The sequence below is a fragment of the Carcharhinus amblyrhynchos genome, chromosome 3 (assembly GCF_965287045.1).
Source record: "Carcharhinus amblyrhynchos chromosome 3, sCarAmb.v2.hapA, whole genome shotgun sequence".
NCBI lineage: Eukaryota > Metazoa > Chordata > Chondrichthyes > Carcharhiniformes > Carcharhinidae > Carcharhinus > Carcharhinus amblyrhynchos.
Window position 1 is genome coordinate 115622367 of NC_137326.1, and position 13106 is coordinate 115635472.

The 13106-nt window shown below is 42.5% G+C and overlaps 1 protein-coding gene across 1 annotated transcript in view; it reads left to right on the top strand.

The window, feature by feature from the left end:
• Positions 1–13106, top strand: part of LOC145341249 (uncharacterized) — a 326614-nt gene that overhangs the window by 229083 nt on the left and 84425 nt on the right. The window contains exons 96-100 of the mRNA XM_080186176.1: positions 2431–2553; positions 5634–5756; positions 7846–7974; positions 9227–9346; positions 10639–10758. Of these exons, the coding sequence (XP_080042302.1) occupies positions 2431–2553; positions 5634–5756; positions 7846–7974; positions 9227–9346; positions 10639–10758 (615 nt within the window). The remainder of the gene's footprint in view (positions 1–2430; positions 2554–5633; positions 5757–7845; positions 7975–9226; positions 9347–10638; positions 10759–13106) is intronic.

The window sequence follows — 13106 nt, forward strand, 5'->3', positions numbered from 1 at the left end:
AAAAAACATGTGGAGCTTTATATCAGCTCAGCATAGATCCCAAGGTCTGCATTTGATGGATTGTAGATACTAGGTGCATTAGCTTGAAAGATGTAAGGAAAAAGGCTAGTCAGTGGGGGTGACTGGGTTGGCATGAGGAGGCACTAAATTGACATAGAGTCAACAGAGGTCCATGGAAAGTGGGTGGAGGGGCATCAGGTCCATGAGCTGGGTAGAGAGCATAGGTTGGCATGGAAGGTATGAGGGGGTGTGAGTTGGCATGGGTGAACATGGGATGGCTGTTGGTGGTGGTGCAGTGAGAGATTGTAACAGGTGAGAGCCAGGGGCTTTTTTTTGCTTTATTGTATGTCTTACAAATCTAGGATCACCAAGGACAATCTCTGCCTCTGTTCCCAGCAGTCCATGTGGTTGCTCCTGCATTGTTTCCTGGGGCAGTAGGTCTGACTCCTGTTAACACCTGCCTCGTCTGGAACCAAAATCAGACCATCTTGGGCTGTTTCTCAGAAGTCAGGTTTGTGGAGTCTGAACTTTTCCTGACTCTGTCATAGACACATAGAAAATAGGAGCATGAGGAGGCCATTCAGCTCTTTGAGCCTGCTCCACCAATAATTATGATCATGGCTGATCATCTTTCTGATGTGAGAGTGAAAATCTAGGCCAAAGGTGCCACTGCTTCCAGGTCAACATTTTTGAAAGGAGCAACCACTCCAGTGGATGGCTAGTGCCTATAACAGAGTGTGGGAGGAGGGGTAGGGAAGATGGATTCTTAGTTAGACAGAGTGCTGTTACCACCTCCCCCAGGGCTGATGTTGGGTGGCTGTCTTCGTCCCTTAGCTGTATTTTGGTCTCAATGTATTTTGAAAGTAAAATTTCAGTCCTTGCGCACAAAGTGATCTGTGTAGGTGGTTTTGTTGGCCTAATTGGATAGCCACTACTTGGAGGGTCTTCATGCTACCTCCATCAAAATTGCTTGGATGCACACGGATCGATGGTGGGAGACCAGCACACCAGCTTGTCGTCAGAAATCATGGCTTCATCTCCCCCTGATTCTGTCTCTATACTTGAATGAAAATGTTAAATCTGCTTCTCCCTCTACAGCCGCTATCCGGCCTGTTTAATATTTCCAGCATTTTCTGTTTATATTTCTGCTAAATACAGACGAACCAATAGGTACCCACGTTGTTTAAGAGGAAAACAAAAATAAATTCTATCAGGCTGCATGAACATAACTGCAAAATTAATTATCCAAATTGCACAATAAACAAAAGTTTCTTCATAAGAACGTAAGAAATAGGAGCAGGAGTAGGCCATCTAGCCCTTCGAGCCTGCCCCGCCATTCAATAAGATCATGGCTGATCTGTCGTGGCTCAGTTCCACCTTCCCGCCCTCTCCCCATAACCCTTAATCCCCTCTCTTATCAAAAACCCATCAACCCGCGTCTTAAAAATATTTAGCGAGGCAGCCTCCACCACTTCAACGGGCAGAGAATTCCAGAGATTCACCACTCTTTGAGTGAAGAAGTTCCTCCTCAACTCCGTTCTAAACTGCCCCCCCTTTATCTTGAGGCTGTGCCCCCGAGTCCTACTGTCTTTTTTGAGCGGGAAGAGTCTCTCCACCTCTATCCTATCCATCCCATTCATCATCTTATACGTCTCAATGAGATCTCCCCTCATTCTTCTAAACTCTAACGAGTACAAGCCTAGTTTATTCAGCCTCTCCTCATAGCTCAACCCCCTCAACTCCGGTATCAGCCTAGTAAACCTCCTCTGCACTCCCTCCAAGGCCAAAATATCTTTGCGCAGGTGCGGCGCCCAAAACTGCACACAGTACTCCAGCTGCGGCCTCACCAATGCCCTATACAGCTGCAGCAAGACCTCCCTACTTTTATATTCAATCCCCCTCGCTATGAAGGCCAGCATCCCATTCGCCTTCCTGACCACCTGCTGCACCTGCAAGCTGGGTTTTTGCGACTCATGCACAAGGACCCCGAGGTCCCTCTGCACCGTCGCCTGCTGCAGTTTTTCGCCACGTAAGTAATAGTCCTTCCTACCATTCTTCCTACCAAAGTGGACCACCTCACACTTGCCAACATTAAATTCCATTTGCCATTTCCTGGCCCATTCGCCCAGCCTATCTAGATCCTTCTGCAGACTCTCCATCTAACAGTTTTCAGTACCTGGAGAATTAGGAAAAACCTTTCCTTCCACCAACTTAAATAGATGGAAAAATAGACGGGATCGCTCGATGAATATATGTTTCCGCACACCAGATTTTCCTCTATTCACTATTGCAAGGCAATCCATTAACTCCAGGCATCCTATTTGGAACATCTGCCTTCAAAGTAGTTCAACTGTGGACTTAATATGGGTAAAATAGAAATTAATTGTTTCAATAATATGTATTACCTAATGGGGTTTCCTTGTATTGCAGATATTGATGAGTGTACAGACGGCACTGCAAAATGTCCTTCAAATGAGACTTGTGAAAATGTGATGGGAAATTACACCTGCAATTGCCCCGCAGGATCGGAAAGAATAAATGGTTCTTGCAAAGGTAACTGACAAAAAGTCTGTTAATTGGTGCCTTCAAATGGCCATGTGATATAGGTGTTCAATATTCTACAAAGATTCCACATGGGGCATCATAGATCACAAGTAATACATGCAGCTGTTCTGGAAATAAACCAGGACAGATTTGTCAACCAGTTAAAAAAGAGAAAACAATAAAATAAAGTGAGAGGGTCAGTATATTTTGCTGTATGGGTAGTGAGAGTGAATGAGAAACACTGGGTATAAGACAGTCCCATATTCAACTCCCACACTCACACACACACACACAAACACACACACATTCCCATCCATACCCACACAGTCACACTCACTTCCACCCACAATAGTATCGGTTGGAAATACCCCGCGTTGCCGGCTTCCCGATCACTGGCCCCACGACCGTGCATTGCTGCCCTTCCGACCCCTCCAACCGCCCCCCCCGATTTGCTGGCGTCCCCCCCCACCCCTACCGATCTCCCCTCATCCCCCGTAGGCCCCAATAGGTTCCCCCCCAGCCACTGACCCCACATCCTTGGCATTGCCTGGTGCCAAGGTGCTCCTTGGGCAGTGTGAGGGGGCCGGGCTGGCACTGCCTGACTGGCAATGCCCAGGGTCATTTCCCTGACCTCCTGGGGGGGAGTCCAGCGAGGTCGGCCCATCGCCTCCCTGCTACTGGGGAGCAGTTGCAATCCCCGCTGGAGTGAACCGGGGTGGGGGAGTGGGGTAGAAGCTAGCGGGCCCAGAGAATTCAGTCCCGGGCCCGCTAATGAAATGGTAGTTTGAATATCTAAATCAGCTCTATACTGATTTCCAGCGCAGAGCAGACAGCGCCACAAATCCTGGTCCCGGAGTTGCGTGGAGGCTGTAGCGTCCAACGGGGAGCTTGCTAAATGGCCTCTGCTGATGTCTCTCAGCAACAGACCGGGAGAATCGCCCCCTAAGTCTCACCTTCACATTGAGGATACTGTCTATTGTGTTGTGTGGTACTACCACCGTGTTACATCAGATAGACTCCGAAGAGATCTTGCAGCTCAAAACAGAGCATCCATAAGGCACTGTGGGCCATCAGCAGCAGCAGAATTACACTCAACCACAATCTGTTACCTCATTGCTTAGTCTATCCATTACTCTACCACTACCTCCAAGCCAGGGGATTCAATCCTGGGTCAATGAAGAATGCTGGAGGGAATGCCACGAGCAACACCAGGCATACCTAAAAGTGATGTATCAGCCTGGGTGAAGCTACAATATAGGACTCCCTGTGTGCCAAGCAAACATCTTTGGACACACAAGAAACTGAACAATCACCAGTTCCAGAGTTTAACTGTACCTCAACAAAGGCATGGATCAGTAGCCATAATCACTAGAGCAGAAATACTCACCATGGCAATAACATTCCCTGCAAAATCATAGAATCATAGAACCCTACAGTGCAGAAGGAGGCCACTTGGCCCATTAGATCCGCACAATCCCCCCAGGTCTATCCCCATAACCGCATGCATTTACCCTAGCTAGTCTCCTTGATACTAAGGGGCAATTTTAGCATGGCCAATCCACCTCACCTGTACATCTTTGGACTATGGGAGGAAACCAGGGCACCTGGTGGAGATCCACACAGATGCGGGGAAAATGTGCAAACTCCTAAATCTTGACTCTTAAATCGGCCTCGCAGGTGGAAGAGGTGGTCAAGAAGGCGTATGGTGTACTGGCCTTCATAAATCGAGGGATTGAGTTTAGGAGTCGGGAGGTAATGCTGCAACTTTATAAGACCCTTGTCAGGCCTCATTTGGAGTACTGTGCGCAGTTCTGGTCGCCTCACTATAGGAAAGACGTAGAAGCTATTGAAAGGGTACAGAGGAGATTTACAAGGATGTTGCCTGGACTGGGAGGCATGCCTTATGAAGTTAGGTTGAGGGAACTGGGTCTCTTTTCCCTGGAGAGACGTAGGTTGAGAGGCGACCTGATAGAAGTTTATAAAATGTTGAGAGGAATAGATAGGGTGGATTCTCAGAGGCTATTTCCCCAGGTTGAAATGGTCGCTACGAGAGGACACAGGTTTAAGGTGCGGGGAGGAAAGTACAGAAGTGATGTTAGGGGTAAGTTTTTCATTCAGAGGGTGGTGAGTGAATGGAATCGGCTGCCGTCAGTGGTGGTGGAGGCGAACTCGCTGGGGTCTTTTAAAAGACTTCTGGATGAGTATATGGGGTTTTATGGGATTGGGGGTTATAGATAGGTGTTGATGTGATTGGCGCAACTCGTGGGCCGAAGGGCCTGTTTGTGCTGTAGTGTTCTATGTTCTCCAGTTTGGGACAGTGACCCAAGCCGGAATTGAACCCAGGCCCCTGGAGCTGTGAGGCAGTAATGCTAACCACTGTGCCACTGTGCCATCATGCCGAAGCAACATAGCATCATGAGCAAACAATCAGACACCAAACGACAGTCAATAACTCGGTTGAGTGCTGTTAGAATCCCAGAATGCTTAAAGATTGTGGAAGGAATTTTCAGTCTGCATTCACTGTCAGAGAGAATGGCGACATGGGAGGAAAATCTGGAGATAATCCAGGATGGCACTGCCCAAGGAGCACCCCTCTGTCCCCTACCCAATGTCCCGGGAGACCTCAATGGCCTTTGTCCCCACCAGCGGAGTGATCACGCCTGGTCCCGCTGGTGGAAACCTCTCCCGGTGGGCTGGGGGGAGACATTAGTGAATCCAGAGAATACTGTCCCAGGCTCGCTAATGATATGGAAATGTGAATTTCCATATTGTGATTAGCCTTGCACTGATTTTCTGCGTGAGGCTGATTACATCAGTAGAAAGGGCCTAAGAGCCTTGTAGACTTGTGATCGGCCGTGACGAAAGTAATGATACTGATGTTTTTGTAGTTGGAGTCAATGGCAGAAAATAGGATTTTAAAAAACTAAATTACAAAGTTTGTAACACTTGATGTAATTTGCTTTGTGAAGATTGACAATTGACCAGTAACACTGCATTGCAATCTATTCCTATTCATTTTAGATTATTTCACCAACAAAGAATTGAAAAAAAACTTACTGCACAATGATTATGTTGTGTTTTGATTTCAGATATCAATGAATGCCTAAATTCAATCCTTTGCTCAAAGAGTGGACAATTTTGTGTTAACACTGAACTCTCTTTTAAATGTGAATGCAAGAAAGGATTTGAAAATAGCAATGGAACATGTCAAGGTACTTAAAGATTGTTAAACAGCTTCATTGACAGTCAACAATTTATAATAAATGCCATGCTCAGTAGTTCTAAAATTACCACAACTGCTATTTTGTTGAAGTTTTGTATAATTAATTCAACAACTTATTTGATTTGACCTTAAATGTGGAAAGTTAAAAAATGTGGAAAGTTATTTTATCTCACCTCTGCACCATATCATCCAATGTACTATGCTACAGATTGGATTTTATAGCTGTCTGGACATGCTATCTTGTAAAATGGTGGCAAACAGGTTTTGGAAGGAAGCCAGACAAATTAGGCTGTGGATATGAGCAGCCAATTAACACAATTAATTAGCCAGTTAATGGCTACATGACAACAAGCCCACCAGGCACATCAAGGGGGCCTTCCAGTGAGTTAGTGGAAGTTGCATTCCATTAAGACCACCCCTTAGTCCATGGAAGGGCCCCATGTGGCAGCTGCTCGCGTTGTTACTGGAAAATTCATCCTCCAAATGCTAGGGTTGTCTGGCTGGCTCTGAAAAAGTAAAAAAAATGGCCTGGTCTTGGCAGGCACCTCAACTAGGAACAATCATCTTCCCCCTTCAACCTCGCCATTGGTAGCACTGCTGAGGCTATCAAGCTACTTGTGCTGCTAGCTCTGAGAGAAACCACCTTCCTTAATTGGACAGCAGTCCTGGCGTTAGCCTCTTAATTGGTCCCCACCATTAAAATCCCACCCCAAGTTCCACTATCTATCTATGCAGTCTCAAGGCCACTCTTTAGTCCCAATGATGGGTCTACCTAGTTTTTGGTAAAATTAAAGTCTAACATTGGAATTCTACTGCCCTTGACTGCCATGGAATCAGAGCTGGCGAGGGGCGGACAATGGAAATATCCATTGACCTCAGGTGGGAACTTCCAGTCTTGCTCAAGCAAGGCCATAAAACCATGCCCTAAATGTGTGAGCATGGAGGTAAAACTGGCTATTAATTAATCTGTATCACACAGCTAAGCCCATATAAAGCTTTGTATACAATAATGTATGTGCACACCGTTTAAATTTACAGTTTATTTATTAGAGTCACAAATAGGCTTCTATTGACACTGCAATGAAGCTATTGTGAAAATCCCCTAGTCGCCACACTTCAGTGCCTGTTCAGCTACACTGAGGGAGAATATAGCATGGCCAATGCACCTAACCTTTTGGACTGTGGAAGGAAACTGGAACATCCAGCAAAACCCATGCAGACATAGGGAGAATGTACAGACTTGGCACAGACAGTGACCCCAAGCTGGGAATTGAACCCAGGTCCCTGGTACTATGAGGCAGCAGTGCTAACCACTGTGCCATTCCCTGCTATACTGAGTACTAATCAGGAGGAGGAATCTTGAAAAGTTTTCCTCTCAATAACTTGATGATGCTGAACTCAACTATATCACTAAGACCAATCATCTCAGCAAAGTCAAACAACAAATCTGAGCTTTTCTAGGTTTGTCTGGGCTTCATTTTCTCTGCACCAAACCTTGAAATTACCCTAGATAAAAGCAAATCATTGCAAATGCTGGAATCTGAAACAAAAACAGAAAATGCTGGATAATCTCAACAGGTCTATCAGCATCTGTGGAGAGAGAACAGAGCTATTGAGCTAAAAGTAGTCACTTATCACACTTAAGCAGCCCCTATATTAGCACTGTGGAATGTAGCTTTTACTCAGTGAACAGTTGTCTAGTTTAATTTCAACACTATGGGTACTCTTCCCAAGACCAGAAAATCCCTCTTGAGGTCAATGGACCTTCGAATGGTCCATGACCCAGAATAGCAGGTGAGGCAAGAAACTGTCCTTTATCTTTCAACACTTAAGAAAAAATAGAAATATTAGGGAATGATTTATTAAATAGTCTTAACAGTGCATAGGCCTTAGTTCAGAATGAGGGCATAGAAATCTATGTTTTTAGTGTAGAAATGTAAGTTGCATTAAACCCTTTTATTTCTGATCATTTTAAAAATTTAATGAAGTCACATTTGATAGTTTTTAATGACCCAGTCACCCTATGAAACCTATATAGTGGATACCAAATCACTAATACCAGAAATTGTACTCTGCAGATATAGATGAATGTCTTAATGAAGAATTAAACGACTGCTCCAAAAGTCAAGGTCTCTGTGCTAACCTGGAAGGTACATATAACTGTCAGTGCAAGGCTGGTTATTCTGGAGATGGCTTTACTTGCAATGGTAAGCATAAAATTGCTCAGTGTATAATCCTTCCTGTTAGCTTTTTGCAAAACTTACAATCCCTCAGAAACAAATCAGGCCAAAACTGAAAAAAAAAGAGCCCAAATCTTTCAGTCACCAAGACGTCAGAGATGGGAAATAAGTTGGAAAATGTATGTCAGGATCATACAGACATTCTGACACACAGGCATATACAGAAAATGCCTGGAAACTTCAAACTTCGGCTGGGCTGATTACTGCTGCACAGGACCCTCCACAAATGTCTCACTTGAGCTCAGGGCAGAGATTTGGGCCACACACATGGGACTTATCTATATATTTGCCATGCAAATGACAAACCATGTAAATGGCGTAACTCAGTCATTAGCCAGCGTAACTCAACTGAGCACTGCATCCAACCCACCCCATCCCCGATCACCTGATGATCTCACAAATACCCGACTACCCAACTGATCTGATCCAAGATCCAATACCCCCTCCAACAACCATCCCCGACCCCTGACCATCCAATGACTACCCAGCTACCCCACTGATCCAACTAATACCCCTCCCACCCTCTAACCTCAATATCCATCCACCCATCTACCCACCTCATCCACGTACTCTGTTATTGAAAGACTTGGTCCCTTTTAAAAAAACTTGCCTGAATATGGCAGTTGCTGGTCGGGAAAAGAGACCGTGTCCTTCTTTCTTCCATTTCTTCACGCACCTGATGATCTTCTCCTGGAGGAGCAGCACTGACCCTTTTATTCTTCCACTGAGATTCGAAGATACAGCTGAAAAGTTGTAAAAGAGTCACGTCACAGAAATCTTTGTGAGCAATATCAGTCAGCATAAACTCAGGCAGGAAGATTTGGATCATCACTTCTACTTTATCTCCATGGATAGTTATGCAGGACAAGCAATGGAATTAATTATTTTCTGAAACAATATAATTCATCAGCAGGATGAACATTTAGTCTACGACCAATACATTCAAGAACGGGGACAGTGGATACTTATCAGATGTAAATCTTTGAAAAATTGCAGCTTTGAAAATTTCAATGGCTGGAACTCTGCCATCTTGCCCGCCATAGAATTGGCAAGGGTCCGACAACGGAAATCTCCATTGACCTCGGGCGGGAATTTCCGGTCTCGCCTGAGCGAGAAATCCCACCCAATGTGTCTCAGGCGGAACATGGATAGAAGTACTATTAATTAACCACAGATTATCTTGGAGTTAATAACATTATATTCTGCATTATTCCATCAGACGTGAATGAGTGTCTTGACAGTAACATCTGTTCAGAGAAAAACAATTCCAAGTGTGTCAATTTGGAGGGCTCTTTCAACTGTACGTGTTTAGAGGGATATGGAGGATTCAGCTGCACAGGTGAGAAATGTAATTACATACAGGACAGTGTCTTAGCAACAATTGTTCTTATAGCAAATGTTGTTCATATTAATTTGTCCACTCTGGAATAACATTTTTAAAATTTATTTTAAAGTTTATTTATTTATTAGTCACAAATAGGCTTACAATAACACTGTAAGTTACTGTGAAAATCACCTAGTTGCCAAACTGCAGCGTCTATTCAGGTACATGAGGGAGAATTTAGCCTGGCCAACTAGCACATCTTTTGGACTATGGGAGGAAACCCAGGCAGACACAGTGAGAACGTACAGACTCCACACAGACAGTGATCCAAACTGGGAATCGAACCAATGTCCCTGGCGCTGTGAGGCAGCAGTGCCAACCAAAGATTTGTCACATTATGTCGAAAGGTTTAAGAAAAAGTAACATACACAAGATGCATTTGAATAATGTGGTCATATCCATCAGGTTCAGGAGCCAGTCCATCTGCACTTCCTTGGTTTTGTTCCTTATAAGGAGTGTTTACAATGAAGTGTGAGAGAAGTGTGACAAAGGGCCAATTCTGTGGCTATGTGACTTGTAGCTGCTGTCTTTTTGATTCAGCAGAAAGTCCTTCTTTTAAATGGCAAAAGAAGAAAGTTTAGGATTTCTTTTCATGTTATACAGACCCAACACACCTCATCTCCTATATATTTGCCTCAATGTAGGCCCCCATCTTTGAAAGAATTGGCCTTGGAACAATTATTTTTGTCCCCATTAGTCCTTCTACTCTGACTTTTGTTACATCATATCAACAATTTTAAAAAAGCATACATATAAATGATATATTATGAAATTAGGCAATTTTAAGCAATCTTTTCATGTTATGTCATTAATTTTAAAATGGGTGTCTTCTCTATGGAACATGTTATATTTCTTAACTTATAACTATTCTTTTGCATCTGCTTCATATCTCTGAAATTCTATCACCAACCCTTCTATAACTCTTGCATAGTTCTCTTGCTTTATACGCTTCAAATTCTTCCCAGTTTGGTGCATCTTATTCTTCTACCTTTCTCACTCTATTTCAGATCATATTCCCCCATATCCCCAAGAAATGTATATCAAGATTGTCCTCTTGCCATTGGGTTTTCAGGACCCACCATACCCTCTTCTTTCCAAAATCTATTCATCAATTAACTCTTTCAATAGGATGCTTCTATTCTCATTTACATCAAATGCTGCACTGTAAAATACAATTACAGCCATAGATCATCAGCAATTGTTTGTAATAAGTAATAATTTACATTGTTTTTCTGTATTTTTTTCAGATATGGACGAATGTCTTGACAGCAATGTGTGTTCATGGAAAAACAATTCCATGTGTGTCAATACGGAGGGGTCGTTCGCTTGTAAATGTCGAACTGGATACGAAGAACCCAACTGCACAAGTGAGCAATAATTTTTTATACTACACTTTCAATTTGGTTAGAAATCCTTTCTTGGCTTTGTTAACAGAGGTACACAGTGGATTCAGAATAAATTCCAAATAGTTTCGTCAAAATGGAAGAAAATAAATTATATATAACCTTTGACTATGTTTTCAATCAAGAATTTATCAACTTAAAAAATATCCAGTGATCCTGCCTCATTCCTGGGAAAAAGAATTCCACCGACTAAACTTTCACCTCATCTCTGTCTTAATTGGGTGACTCTTTATTTTTAAATAGTGTCTCCTACTTCTAATCTCTCCTCTCAGCATCCACCCTGTCAAGTTTCCTCAGGATCTTGCATTTACAATATCACCTCTCATTCTTCTAAACTCCATTGGACATAGGCCCCACCTATCTAAACTTTTCCTTTTAATTCATAAAATATTCACAAAATGAATATTCACTGAATTGCATCTAATGTAAGTATATAGTTTCTTAAATAAGAAGACCAAAATGGGATACAGTTCTCTAGATGTTGTCTCATTAACACCCTATGTAACAGTACCAGAACTATTCCATTTGTATGTTCCATTCCTCTTGCAATAAGCAACAATACATTTGCTTGCTTCATCACTCACTGCATCTGCATTCTAATTTTTTGTGATTCATGTGAAAGGAGCCAAATCCCTCTGTATCACAGAGCTCTTCAATCTTTCCCCAATTAATATGTGTATTGCTTTTCACTTCTAACCAAAGTGAACAAATTCACATTTTTCCATATTATATTCCATTGGCCAAATTTTTGCCCACTCACTTAACCTATCCACATCCTGTTGTAGACTCCCATGTCCTCTGCACAATATACTCTTCTGCAGCATGTGTTTGTATCATCAGGAAGTTAACAACCAGACATTCTATCCCTTCATGTTCCCAGGATTTTTCTTTTCAATTTCATACTGTCTTTGACTTCCTTAGTTAACAATTATTGATCTGTCTTCTTAGTCTTTCTCACTAGTACGTATCTTTGTTGAAAGTTATGAAATATCTCCTTAAAAATTTGTCACTGCAACCACACTATTCTTTCTTTCCCAGTTCACTTTAGGCAGCTGCCTTCATCTTCTTGGATTTGCCTTTATTTAAGTTTAAAATACTAGTTGTAGATCCACTCTACTCACTCTCAAAAGGATGACAACATTCAATTATATTATCATCACTGCTACCTAAAAGCTCCTTTAAGGTTATTAATTAATGCTATCTCAATACACTTCACCAGGATCTGAATAGCCTATTCTCTATTTGGCTCTAAATGTGTTGGATAAATAAACTCTTCCAACTACATTCAATATAGTTCAATATTCCATGCTACCTTTGCCAATCTGATTTTCACAGTCTGCATAAAGATTAAAATCACCCATGGTTATTGACTTACCTTTCTGACAAGCTCAATTATTTTTAAAGCATATTCTGTCCTAGAGCACAGCTATTATTAGAGGGTTTATAAACTACTCTTGACATCTTCAATTAACTATTCATTATCTCTATTCGAACTGGCCCTTGGAACCAAGGCCACCTTGATCTTTCGAAGGTCATCTTTCTTGATTATATTAAGATCATTATAAATTAATAGAGCTATCCCACTGCATTTTCCGAGCTTTTTGTCCTTCCACCCTATCAAATGCTCTTGACTATTCATGTCTCAGCGTTGGTTTCCTTGCAACCATTGCCAGAAGCCTCCAACTTTGCCTGCGCCTATGATTCTCTGGTACTACTGCAGTGAATGGAGTTTTGGCTGAGTGCCAAATTCTCCATTCTTGCTGGCAGCAGTGGTGTGGCAAATGAGATAGGAGAACGCTTCCCCACATCTCTGTAATGGCCATCATGTCATACGTATTTATATCTATTTGTTCTGACAATTCATCAGATTTATTACAAATGCTATGCACACCCAGATACAAAGCCTTTAGCTCTGTCTTTTTGTTACTATTTTTTGCAAACTCTGGCTTTATCCATGGTCACACTCATAGGTTTTTATGTTTTGTTTCTTCCTGCCATGCTCAGATTATAATTATCCATATTGCTATCTTGCTATACTGCTTTACCCCTCTCCACTTAAATCACATTTTCTTTCACATGATTCCCCCAGTTATTTAGCTTGAAGCCCTCTCTATCACAGTTCTTAAATGACTTGACAAGACATTGGTCACAGCTTGGTGGGTGAAGACCGTTTTTGTACCCATGTCTTGTATTTATAGTATTTTGGGATCTCATACTAAAGTCCTTATACACTCTACAGGTATTCCCACTGTTTCACCGTCAAGTACTTCAACTGCCCAAACATCTAATCCTACATCATTACTTGTACCCTC